The 13,755-nt window shown below is 55.0% G+C and overlaps 1 protein-coding gene across 1 annotated transcript; it reads right to left on the reverse strand.

Moving 5' to 3' along the window:
* Window positions 1-5,752: 5,752 nt before the first annotated feature.
* AMIGO1 (adhesion molecule with Ig like domain 1) lies at window positions 5,753-13,135 on the reverse strand. Its single transcript, XM_032963118.2, has 2 exons — window positions 12,668-13,135; window positions 5,753-9,907 (listed from the first exon to the last, which is right to left on the reverse strand). The coding sequence occupies exon 2, from the start codon at window positions 9,698-9,700 to the stop codon at window positions 7,997-7,999; it is 1,704 nt and encodes a 567-aa protein (XP_032819009.1). The 5' UTR covers window positions 9,701-9,907; window positions 12,668-13,135; the 3' UTR covers window positions 5,753-7,996.
* Between the last annotated feature and the right edge of the window lie 620 nt (window positions 13,136-13,755).

The following is a 13,755-nucleotide window of genomic DNA, read 5'->3' on the forward strand; positions in this document are numbered from 1 at the left end:
TCTGGGTGAAAACCTGCTGGCCAGGTGACCTATGTGGGGGGTGGTGTGTGTGTGTGTGTTCAGGGGCGGAGCCAGGGGGGGTGACAGGGGTGACATTCTGCGTGTAAGTGTACAACACTCGGTCTGGCGGACTCCGTGCAACTGCATTGTCAGAGCGTGTCGCCAACCGATGGCGTCTACTAGTTCAACAGCCTGACTCTCTCTAAATCATTCTTGACATTAACATTTGTTGAATGTCACCCCGGCCTGAGATCCTGGCTCCGCCCCTGTCAGTGTGTTCATGTGGGGGGTGGTGTGGGAGGCGCTGTGACGGAAGCCGGGTGGCTTCTCAGCCCCCCCGCCGCAGGGACGGCTCCCACGGAGCGGCTTCGCTGTCCTGGCACCAGTGGCGAGCGACGTGTGAGCCGGCCCGCACTAGACCAGCGTGGTGAAGTATGGCCGAGCAGTGCTCACCGCCCGTCATGGGTTAACGAGCGAGCCGTGCGTGTACCGTAAGTGTACACGGAGGTACAAAAGTCAAGAGCCGTACGCATCAGCATTGTAACTTTAATAGAAAACGTTCAAGGCCAGACTGATATATATCACTGATTTATTTCGTGTGGACATTGTCATTGTTACATTGTGGGTATATATTCACACATATACACATATATGGGTGGGAGTAGTGGCGCAGTAGTTAGCGCACCACGCTATGAACCCGGCGACCTGAGCTCGATCCCCAGCCACGGATAACATCAGTGGCGAGTGACATCTAAACCCTTGACACCAACCCGTTACTGAACGGAATGGTGAAGTATGGTCAAACAAGCCCCACACGACAGGCGTCGCGTGGGGAAGCCTTCATCCAATCACAGATCGACAAAGCGCCCTAAGTTATTATGATGATGATGAGTATGATGATTATGAGTATGATGATGATGATGAGTATGATGATATAACCATACAGAGACACGTGCTAAATGTATGCTACCGTCGGCGTGTATATTGTATCATTTGGCTTTGCCTGCATTCACATCGAGGCGAGTTATGCTTATTAACCGTACACAAACCCTGTGCGTGGATATGGTGTGCGCTGCGCTTAATACTCACATCGCACACAAGGTGCGTGCACCGACGCGTATTCAATCAATGTGCACATTGCAGGGGTGTGCTAATTACAAGATATTTGAGCACGCGTACATCCTTCGTGCTGAATAAGAAGAGCCAATCAAAGGGGTTCACAATACTGCTGGCAGGGCCGTCCATGGGGGGGGGGGGGGGGGGGAGTCTCACATCTGACGCCACCGTGACGTCAAAGCGCCAGGCTCCGCAAGGTGCGGGGCCCGGGTCAGTCGCCCCGATTCGCCGTGCACTCTCGGGACGGCTCTGCATGTTGCTCTTCACTGATTGGGGTGTAAGCAGGTAAAGCAGTGGCGGTGCCTACTGTGAACCCGGGCACCTGAGATCAATTCCCAGCCGAGGCCAACTCAGTGACGAGTGATATTCGAACCGACCGCCCTTACCCATTCCCTCCCCAAATCCCGTGTTGACCAGCGTGATTAAGTATGGTCAAATAAACCCTCCAAGACTGACGCGCCGGGAGGGCTCCAATTCAGCAGCGGAGTGACACACGGCCGTCTTAACCAGTCTCACTTCAGTGCCAATGAGCGCGAGTGTGCGCGCGCGTGCTTTCTAACGTCCAATCTCCCCGACATGAACACGACTTGGCCAACAACAACAACACTAAGAGGCGGCGACGACTCCGCGGTGCTTGTGCCAGGCCATGTGCACTGTGGGGCCACGTGAAAGTGTCGAAGGCCCGCTGGCAGAAGGTCACGGGGTAGACCCAGGTGGTGCTATGGGTGACTGAGATGAAAGGCCACACACACTGACACACACACACTGACACACACACGCGCACACACACACACACACGCGCAGACAGACGTGCACACACACACGCGCGCAGACGGGTGAGTACAACAATGCACGTAGCTCTTCGAGTCCTCAAACTCCAAACATTGCACGTCAACAGATTAGACAACGACCTTGCGAACAATATTCAACGGGCAGTTAGCCCACGTGTTAAAGTGATGCAGTTAGCAACTGAATCCGAGAGCACTGGCTGAGCGACATGGGAATAAGAGAAACGCTGGCTCCATATTATATATGGTGGCTGTGGTTGTTGTTGTTGTTGCTCTGTGTACGCTCACGACTCGGCAGTTTGCTTGTCACTCTTCGGTTGGGTTCGCACAATCGCCCTGCACTTTCTCACGTGAAACATTTTGAATGGCTCTTTTTATTTTGCTGTTTCCCCATTGTATAGAGTGATTGCTTTATCGCCGTCATTTGAAGAGATTATGATTAATCGATAAGCACGTTGTCATAGAATTGGTCTGAAATATGACGTTCCAAAACGACTTCTGGAGTATTCTCTTGATGTGCCATAGGGCCCATCGTGGCGCCTCGTAATGCCCTGCTGAGATTGTGCATCGCAATGTCAACGCAAGCAGCGCGGTTAAGTCCCAGAGCTGCAAAAAGGCAAATTAAGTGAAAACCAAAATTGAATCTAATGGGATTTTTGTGCGGTCGTTGGCTATAAGCCTGCGACGAATGGTGATGTTTCTTAAAAATCGCATTCCTTCTACCTCGTCAAGGCTACACTTGTGTCAGTACGTTCCACTGTAGTGTGATTGAACTGATATCACACAAAACGGAAGAGTTTACGGCATTTGTATTGCTTGGCAATTGGTGTCCTGTTCATTTGCTGTACCTCCTCCTCTGTTTGGCTTTTGGAGCCTGGGTCTCCCTTGAAAATGGGATTGCACCGGTTTCAATGGGATTACACCTCTCTCAATGGGATTGCACCTCTCTCAATGGGATTGCACCTCTCTCAATGAGATGTCACCTCTCTCAATGGGATTACACTTCTCTCAATGGGATTGCACCTCTCTCAATGGGATTGCACCTCTCTGAATGAGATTTCACCTCTCTCAATGGGATTGCACCTCTCTCAATGGGATTGCACCTCTCTCAATGAGATTTCACCTCTCTCAATGGGATTGCACCCTGGTGAGAAAGACCAGCTACTCGCTTCAGTAAATTATCAGAGTGCACTGTCAACTGTGGATTCCACGTGAAGACCCTGTGCCATTGTTATTATGAATAAAATTACTCTTTGGTTATTTCGGTAAAGTAACGTAGAAAATAAAATAATAATAGAATACGACGTTTCGGTTGCAACACAAGCAACCATCATTAAGTAAGAATGAATGATAAACACAGACACAGGACAGCATAGGCAGACACACATGTAGAGAGAGACACACAAAGACACACCGAGCGAGACACTGTGTGTCTTTGTGTGTCTCTCTCTGCATGTGTGTCTGCCTATGCTGTCCCGTGTATGTGTTTATCATTCATTCTTAGATTAATGATGGTTGCTTGTGTTGCAACCGAAACGTCGTGATTTAATTTAGTTGTTTTCATTTATTTTATTTTTTACCTACGTGACTTTACCGAAAGAACCAAAGAGTAATTCCTGCAGTCACGAAAGCTTCGAATCTAGTTTGAATAAAATTAGTTAATAAAGTAGTTATTATAATGAAAGTAGTTAATCTTGCGAATGTATTGAACCGATGGCCATATTTAAAAGGGATGGCGACGAAATTGTGAACTCGCTGTATTTTAATTGCGGCCACGCGAAGAATGGATCTGACGTGGCACTCTTGATGTAGAATTGTATAAAATGTCATGAAGTGTGTTTCGTTCCCAATCCCAACCTGGTTAGGTATAAATGCTCTTTCTTACGAAATAAGCATCATCACAAACACGTGGCACATGAAAAGACAAGTAATCAATAACATTGTTCAAATGTGTGACTAAGGCGTCTTGTTGAATGTCTGTGCTACGACACAACGCACATTGGCGACTACCGTACCTCACTCACGGCCACGCAACGTACAATTTTATCATTTGCACGGGAGGATATTCGCGATTTTTAGAGCCTAACAGCTCGTCTCTCATCCAGTTATTCGCGTTATTTCACGTTTACCAATCGAGCATTGCGCGCCGCCGATTTGCAAAGAGAACAATCGAATTGGAACGTCAGTGATGAGATAACGGCGGTGATGGTCGACACGAGAGGACGAGGCTTCAGACAATGCCCGTCGCACCGGAGTAGCGGCGCTGCCTTCTTTTGTTTCCGTCCCATGAATCCGTTAATTAGATAATGACCGAACATCCTTCATGGCTGTGCGCGCGCTACTTGACAGATGCGAGAGAATGGACTGCCAGGGTAATTCCCTGATTTCCGACGGTGTCCCATGAATCTTCACATCGTATCTTAAGGCTCTGGACACTGTCTGTCTTCTCTAAGGCAATTGCCCTGTCTTCGTTCGTGTCAATGAATCTGTAAATCGGACCACGGCCGAACGCAATTCACAGCGATACGTTGCTCGCTGGACGCGAAAAGCCGGCAGCTCCCACCGATCCAGGGAGTTTCGACATTTCCCGTGAATCTCTCTCCCCGCGCCGTGCCCCCATGCATTACACGCGCCCACAGAAGGCATTGCTGTGTATTCATGATGCTTGTATTTAGACAGGAGAGTTAGCTGCATGGGGACAACGGATAGTTACGTGATGTCGTCATGAGCGAGTGTCGTACAAGAGACTGGGTCGCCGTCCACTCTGACCATTGATTTCACGGGGAATGGAAGGGCCAGTGCACATCGGAGGTGTTGCAGGGAGCGGACGGGCTACTTTGCAGGCAGCAGGGGGCAGTGCAACAAAAATAATGCGCGTGGACCAGCGTGGTGAAGTATGGTCAAACGACCCCCCCTTCCGCCGCGACCGGCACGGTGTGGGGAAGCCCTCATCCAGCGTGCACCATCATGATGATGATGATGCCCCAACTTGCGGAATGTAACTCTGCATGAAGTGACTCGATTGCAATAACCCCGGGTGGCTAAGTACGCGCGCGTGCACGTTGAAGGTCTTTCGCACCGTACGTAGCCAACCGTGCTCATCGGTGGTGCGGCCTCCACGCATCCGGAGGGTGCGAGGTTGGTTTGGTCGCCCCGGAGAGCCGAACCGTGGCGAAGGGTGCGGGTTCAGCGAGCTGGGGCGTCCGGGCGCGCGTGGTGTGCGTGCGTGTTTTGTTTGGCCACGAGATGAATATGAGATGGAAGGGAATGGTTTATTGATTGAGATGAGCTCGCCCATTACCAGAGCGTCCCCGGGCGCTCTAAGTGGCGGGTTGCGCTGCTACACGCTCACGGATTGTCAATGCTAACCGCGCGGTTAATGCCGGGGCTTGATTTCAGCCGGAGCTGTGCGGCATCTGAGCTCCTGTAAATGCACCCCGTGAGAAATGAAGCCCCGGTGAGTGCGGACCGGGAGGGGGCAGTCAGGGAGCAGGACTTGTCAGCGCTGTCCCCATCAACTCGACTCATCGAAACCCATCGTTAAACGCTGCACGCACCTGATGATTGCAAAGCACACCTCCAGTTTACACGTGCATACCATATACAGTATATAGAGCGAGCTTACTCCGAATCAGCCCTCTCTGATACATACTCACTCGACTCGGGACGATTGACAAACACCCATTGTCGGTGTAGCCGGTGTCGACTGGTGGGGCCAATGCGGTGAGCAAATGCGTGAAGTTATTTGGCGATGCTGCGTTGGCACACACAACAACAACAACAACTCAACACATTCGTTCATATTACCGTTGTCTTAAAATGTAATATATAATAGGAGGCGTTTCAGGCAATGGGCCTTCTTCATTTATGTGCTATGAACAAGAGCCATTGCCCAACATATCGCGTGTTTAATACATATACATCCTTTTAAGTCCGCACTGTTATTAACGAATGTGTTGATTTAAAAACAAAATATGTATCAGGTTTCATCAGTTATCTGCGCCGAGTGTGACAAAAAAAGGCAAAGGCACAGATCCCCATTATAGACTTAACATACTTTTGGGGCAAGTGCTGTTCGCAAGCATTTATGATTCGGATAATGAATGGGTGGCCAGCACCACGCCCGACCGACTTTGTCCCCCAGGTGTCAATGTTTACACATCGCATGAGCAGGAATTGAACTCGGGACAACGGGTTCGTAGCGCAGCGCCCTAACCGCTGCGCCACCGCTCCCCACCTATATACACACCCACACACACACGATCTCTATCTTAAGTCTGAATGGGCGCCGTACGTAACGGGACACGTGTTTAGCAATCATCGGGCGCGTGCTGCGTGCAACGACTTAATTTACATTCTCACGTCGAAAGAAGTGGGCACAAGGACTCCTCAGCGGCGTTCTACTCCGTCGTGTTGTGCCGCGAGGACTGCGCTCGTCTGGACAACACCGCCCCATCGCCCCCTGCCGCGTTACAGAACGCGCGGTCACTCACAGCGGGAGCGGTGGCGTCGTTCTTTGTGAGCGCACGGACCCCTCTCGGTGTTGCCACCTCTCCGCGGCTTTAACAATGAACCCTTTCAGACGCGAATCCATCACTGAATCGACACTGGCAGCATCCTCCTGCCACTGCCGCCTGTGGGTACAGCGCGGGCAGCAGTCGCAGCCACGTGGGGCAGCAGCAGCAGGAGCCACGTGGGGCAGCAGCAGGAGCCACGTGGGGCAGCAGCAGCAGGAGCCACGTGGGGCAGCAGCAGGAGCCACGTGGGGCAGCAGCAGCAGCAGGAGCCACGTGGGGCAGCAGCAGCAGGAGCCACGTGGGGCAGCAGCAGCAGGAGCCACGTGGGGCAGCAGCAGCAGGAGCCACGTGGGGCAGCAGAAGCCACGTGGGGCAGCAGCAGCAGGAGCCACGTGGGGCAGCAGCAGCAGGAGCCACGTGGGGCAGCAGCAGCAGGAGCCACGTGGGGCAGCAGCAGCAGGAGCCACGTGGCTGCTGCTGCTGTCCACCGCTCGCACGCGGCGCCCTTCTCGCGCCAGGCCGCGCACCACTCCCGCGCGGGCGCTGCGGACGAATCCGTGGCCGTGACGGCGGCTCGCTCCGTCTCGGCGTCGTCTCGGCGTCAAAGCAACGCCGCTTCGCCGTTCCCTCGGCTCGGCGGTGGCATGAACATTCGCGCGCGTCCTCATGACGCGTCGGGTAGCTGTGCCCTTCCACCGGTGATTCCTGCTCCATCTGCATGCTTCGCCAATCATTATTTAGTTTCAATTAAATCTGGCTATCGGCTGATGACGCTAGTTGTAATTACTGACGAAGTCGTACTCAGATTGTAAATGTTGTGGCAACACACAACCGGAGTGCTGTACTCGTGACGAATTGGCACGTTCTGCTTACGCGACAACCCTTACTAGTTAGCTGTGTCGGGTGGTGGCGGGTTTAACGGCACATTTATATTTAGGCAATCTAACTAAAAAAAAAACCTCTTATGGATATTATTAATTATGTTTGTAAAGTGAGTCGGTGTGGGAACAGAAGCTGCAACTGCACTTACGAGGGGGGAATCGCTTGCAATGCCCCGCTGCACGTAGGCGGCCTCGCGAGGCAACTTAGCTGTCCAGCCAGCTCCCTGTCAAGCCCCTACCCACCTCAAATCCCTAGGTGATCCACCAACCCCTTGGCCTGCAAAACGCTGGATTTACAGGCACGTGTGCGCCAGCACAGACATACGCCTTCCGTAACACACACACACACCACACACACACACCACACACACCACACACACCACACACCGTTAACTCGTCACATTCGTCATGAACACAGCCGTATGCCAGAAGAAGAGTGTACACGGCAGGCTGACGTTTCGGGACAGCCCCAATCAGTGACCATTGGCCAACACGCAAGTCGGTCCAGTGTACACACTCCACTGCGCACTCTCCCTCACGAGGCTGCTGCTGATGAATGCGCGAAGTACGTCGCGATGCGCGCCTCGCCACCACCACCACCACCACGATGTCACTGTTTGTTGAACGCGCGGGCTGCGTGCGCGCTAGGCGGCAGCCGGCGGTGCGAGTGGCACAGCGGCCCTCTGGGGAGAGTTCAGCACTCGCGCACGGTCGTGGCGTCCGAGTACACGGAGCTCGCCGACTCCGAGTCGGATTTGATGCGCACGAGGAGGCGCGCCCCCGCGCTGCCGTTGTGCGACGCGGCCGCCGGCTCCCGGAAGGCCACGTGCTTGGCCCCGGTGCCGGGACACGAACTCCCCGGCCCCAGCAACACCGAGTGGCCGGGGGCCCGGCTGTTGGTGGCGTGCGACGACATTCGGCCTCCACCGGCGACCGCGCCGCCACCACCGCTGACATCGGCGTGCATCGAGTGGCCAAATTGACAACAGTCACCGCCGCCGTCACCACCACCACCGCCACCATGACTGCACGGACCACAGCAGCCAGCAGTAGCAGCAGCGTCGTCATAGTCGTGCCCGCAGCAGCGCAAGCACAAGCAGCTGTAGCAGCAGTAGCTGCAGCTGTTGCAGCAGCGCGGTCGCGACTGGGGGTGCTCGCGCCTGCGGTGCTGCGCGTGTCGCCTGCAGCCGCAGGGCGTCAGGTAAAGGTACACGAGCACCATGAGCAGCGTGGCGCTGCACGCGATGAGGGTGGTGAGGCCCGTGCTGAAGCTCTCGGGCGGCGGGGTGTCCATCACGGTGACGTTCACCGTCACCGAGTCGTTGATGCGGAGGCGCGCGTTCCACGCCCGGCACGTGTACTCGCCTGACAGCTTCTCGGGCTCCAGGGCGCGGATTTCCAGAGCTCCCCCCGGTAGGATGCGGACCGAGTCGAGCGTGCGGGAGGGCGTGAGCCACTCGTACTCGGTGCCGCTCTGGCCCACGACCAGGACGTCGCACGGGATGGTGAGCACGTCGGTGAGGTGCGCTCTGTAGGAGGCGCGGAAAACGTCGCCGCCGGTTTGGGAGCAGCCCAGCTCCTCGGGGCGAGCTTGCAGGAGGTCGATGGCGGTCGTGGCGAGCGCCGTGGCGTTGGCCGCGGCCCGTCTGGCGCAGCGCATCTCCCCGTCCGCGAACTCGGTGACCGAGCGGAAGCGTCTCCTGCGCCACGAGGCGAGCAGCAGATAGAGCTGGCACTCGCACTCCAGCGGGTTCCCGTGCAAGAGCAGCCCGTCCCGCAGAGGAGCCGGCAGCGCGTTCAGCTCCTGCACGGGCACGGAGGCGACGCGGTTGAAGGAGACGTCGAAGAGCGACAGCCGACCCATGGACACCAGGGTGTCCGCGGGCACGCGGAGCAGCGCGTTGTGGCTCAAGTAGACGGCGCGCAGCAGCGGGCTGTGCGTGAAGGCCGCCGCGTTGAGCCGCGAGATGGAGTTGTTGTAGAGCAGCAGCACCTCCAGGGCCGGTAGCCCCTCCAGCGTGTCCGCCTCCAGCGAGCCCAGCCGGTTGGAGGAGAGGTCCAGGTGCTGCAGATGCCCCATCGGGCTGAACGCCCCCTGCGCTATGAAGTTGAGCCGGCAGTGAGCCACGCTGAGCCGGCTGAGAGCCGCCGAGCCCGACAGCCAGCCAGGCTGCAGCTTCTGCAGGAGGTTGTGGCTCAGGTCCAGCACGCTGGCGTAGCGAGGCAAGGAGACGCTGCCCGGACGCAAGGAGGCGATGGCTCGGCCACTGCAGTCCACCACCTCCCCCGCGCAGGTGCAGGGAGCCGGGCAGGAGCGAGGTGCTGCCGCGTGGCTGCTCCGGCACGCGAGGAGAGCGACCGCGGTGGCCAGGCTGGGCAGCAGCAGGAGTAGGAGCATCGCGGCCGATCTCTGCCCCGGTGGAGCAAGCCGGCAGGTGGCTGCTGCTGGAGCGTGTTAAGCGAGCCTACGCAGGTGAGTGATGGAGTGTGTTGACAGACCTCGGCAGAGTCTATCGCGGGCTTCGGAGTAGAGACGACGAGGAGCTCGACTGCTGTGCGCTTCGACCGTCTGGGGCGACACAACTCGCGGGGATCTTCACGGTGGCTGAGCAATCACAAAGAGGGACACAGCGATGCAGGTGAGACACGTTGACCATCCTCGACAGACACCCTAGAGCGAGTCCACAGAGACCACGATATGCCACGATATCAGCTGGCATCCAGTGATGTGTATTACCCAGTCGAGCAGTTGGCCGGCGTTATCTGTTTCTCCATATCGTATGCGCAGCTTGCTTTAAACAGTACGGGCTACGTAATGTGGTTTCGGGCACGTGTTTAGAAGATATGAGGATGATGCAGCCACGTATCGGGGTTGTTGAGCTTCCTCCGGGACAGGGCAGGGATCAGCAGAGGAAGGCCGAGGGAGGGTGAGATGGTGGTGGTGGTGGGATGGGGGTGGCGTGGAAGGAGATGTGTGGACGGTGGATGTGACAAAGAGAAGAGGCAGAGTGGGAGATCATGGGGGAAGGGAGATGCGAGCAGACGACGCCCCCCATGTAACCACGGGCCGTGCCGCTCTAAAGAAGAAGGCAATGTAGGGGACGCGCAGTATAGCCCCACTGTGTGTGTGTGTACACAGTATATCCCCGTGCGTGTGTACACAGTATAGCCCCTGTGTGTGTGTGTACACAGTATAGCCCTGTGTGTGTGTACACAGTATAGCCCCTGTGTGTGTGTGTACACAGCATAGCCCTAATGTGTGTGTGTACACAGTATAGCCCCACTGTGTGTGTGTGTACACAGTATAGCCACAGTGTGTGTGTGTACACAGTATAGCCCTGTGTGTGTGTGTGTACACAGTATAGCCCCAGTGTGTACACAGTATAGCCACAGTGTGTGTGTGTACACAGTATAGCCCTGTGTGTGTGTGTACACAGTATAGCCACAGTGTGTATGTGTACACAGTATAACCCCTGTGTGTGTACACAGTATAGCCCCTGTGTGTGTACACAGTATAGCCCTGTGTGTGTGTGTGTGTACACAGTATAGCCCCTGTGTGTGTACACAGTATAGCCCCTGTGTGTGTACACAGTATAGCCCTGTGTGTGTGTGTACACAGTATAGCCCCGTGTGTGTGTGTACACAGTATAGCCCTGTGTGTGTGTACACAATATAGCCCCGTGTGTGTGTGTACACAGTATAGCCCCTGTGTGTGTGTGTGCAAACAGTATAGCCCTAGTGTGTGTGTGTGTACACACTATAGCCACAGTGTGTGTACACAGTATAGCCACAGTGTGTGTGTGTGTACACAGTATAGCCCCGTGTGTATGTGTACACAGTATAGCCACAGTGTGTGTGTACACAGTATAGCCCTGTGTGTGTGTGTGTACACATTATAGCCCCGTGTGTGTGTACACAGTATAGCCCTGTGTGTGTACACAGTATAGCCCCACTGTGTGTGTGTACACAGTATAGCCACAGTGTGTGTGTACACAGTATAGCCATGTGTGTGTGTGTGTACACAGTATAGCCCTGTGTGTGTGTACACAGTATAGCCCCTGTGTGTGTGTGTACACAGTATAGCCCTGTGTGTGTGTACACACAGTATAGCCAGAGTGTGTGTGTGTACACACAGTATAGCCACAGTGTGTGTGTGTACACACAGTATAACCACAGTGTGTGTGTGTGTACACACAGTATAGCCACAGTGCGTGTGTGTGTACACACAGTATAACCACAGTGTGTGTGTACACACAGTATAACCCCAGTGTGGGTGTGTACACACAGTATAACCACAGTGTGTGTGTGTACACACAGTATAGCCACAGTGTGTGTGTGTACACACAGTATAACCCCAGTGTGGGTATGTACACACAGTAACCACAGTGTGTGTACACACTCACAGTATACCCCCAGTGTGTGTGTGTACACACTCACAGTATAGCCCTGTGTGTGTGTACACAGTATAGCCCCGTGTGGGTGTGTACACAGTATAGCCCCGTGTGGATGTGTACACAGTATAGCCCTGTGTGTGTGTGTACACAGTATAAACCCAGTGTGTGTGTACACAGTATAGCCCCTGTGTGTGTGTACACAGTATAACCCCGATGTGTGTGTGTACACACAGTATAGCCCTGTGTGTGTGTGTGTACACACAGTATAACCCCAATGTGTGTGTGTGTACACACAGTATAACCCCAATGTGTGTGTGTGTGTACACAGTATAGCCCCTATGTGTGTGTGTACACAGTATAACCCCAATGTGTGTGTGTACACACAGTATAACCCCAGTGTGTGTGTGTACACACTCACAGTATAACCCCAGTGTGTGTACACAGTATAACCCCAGTCTGTGTGTGTGTATACACTCACAGTATAACCCCAATGTGTGTGTGCACACTCACAGTATAACCCCAGTGTGTGTGTGTATACACTCACAGTATAACCCCAATGTGTGTGTGCACACTCACAGTATAACCCCAATGTGTGTGTGTATACACTCACAGTATAACCCCAGTGTGTGTGTGCACACTCACAGTATAACCCCAGTCTGTGTGTGTGTACACACTCACAGTATAACCCCAGTGTGTGTACACAGTATAACCCCAGTCTGTGTGTGTGTATACACTCACAGTATAACCCCAGTCTGTGTGTGTGTACACACTCACAGTATAACCCCAATGTGTGTGTGTGCACACTCACTGGGTGTACCTATCGAGCGATCTGGCGTCTAGACGTCGCGCGTGTGGCGATCTGCATCATGAGACTCGCACGCTGCAGAATGCTCCGTTCGAGGAGGAGGAGGAGGAGAAGGAGATAAGTTACGAGATAGGGTTGTGTATGCGGGCAGAAGCGAAGGACTCACTTGTAAGCGTTAAACCCAGCAGGACTCTCACCACCATCATCATCATCATCGCCATTCTCGTCATCATCTTCGGCATCACCGCCAGCAGCAGCAGTAGCATCAAAGTTGCAACGACGCCGGTTTCGAAGGCAACGGAGTCACCGACACATCGGTCCGTGATGCCTCCATCCTCGGATTTCCTTGCACGCTCGTTGCTATGTCAGAGTCTGTGCGTGTGTGCTCACGCGTGTGCATGCACACAGCACATCACTCGCGTCTACTTCAGCAGCACTGGCCGATGTCTTCCCACGGCGTGCGCAGCCATCACACCGACAGAGGCGGTGATGGAGATCCACGACGCCGATGCCGCTCTCTGCGCGCCGCTTAAATAGCCCCGCGTGGGGGGGAGCGGTGGCGCAGCGGTTGGGGCGCTGCGCCGAGGACACGCGCGCGAGTTCCTGACCCGCGCTCACGGTCAAGGGCGATCGGTGGCGATCATCTGAAGCGGTCCTGCCGCCCCCACTCCCGAGGTCGACTCAGCCGCGGATGGGTCGCTGGCGCGATGCGTGGAGGCGTCTCCACGAGACAAAGACGGCCGCGTGTGGCTCTGGTACCGTGCCGGCCTTCAAAGGTGCTGGCTAACTGCACTTGCCCTGACCGTCGGTCGAAGGCTATACGGGGGATCTTTGTATTTGTTTTCCGAGGAGCGGTGGCGCAATGGTTAGCGTGCTGCGCAACGGCGACACGAATTCGATTCCCGCTCACAGTCAACATTAGTGACGATCATCTGAAGCGATCCTCGGCCTCCCTTAGGTCGACTCAGCCGTAAACGAGTGCCCGGTGCGGTGCGTAGTCGACATTGGCACTGGAGAGACAAATGATGGTTGGGTGGGGTCCTGGCCCCACCCACCCGCTCGTGTGCCGTGCCGGCCTGCTATCGGTCGTCGCTAACAACACTTGCCCTGTCTGTTAGAGGCTATGCGGGGGAGCGTTGTCTGTGTGCTGCCCGCTGTGTGTGGACAAGGGCGGCTACGGGCGAGGCCGTTGTGCCACAGACGTGGAGGCACCGCGAGTTCACTCGGCCAAGGGATGGGGAACCCTCGGAGCGG

This window comes from Petromyzon marinus, chromosome 30 (genome assembly GCF_048934315.1).
Source record: "Petromyzon marinus isolate PM22_M1 ecotype Great Lakes invasive population chromosome 30, UKy_Petmar_22M1.pri1.0, whole genome shotgun sequence".
NCBI classification, from domain to species: domain Eukaryota; kingdom Metazoa; phylum Chordata; class Hyperoartia; order Petromyzontiformes; family Petromyzontidae; genus Petromyzon; species Petromyzon marinus.

What these genes read in the sequence shown, in the direction of transcription:
- AMIGO1 (XM_032963118.2), bottom strand. Translation starts at nt 9,700, where the DNA reads ATGCTCCTACTCCTGCTGCTGCCCAGCCTGGCCACCGCGGTCGCTCTC.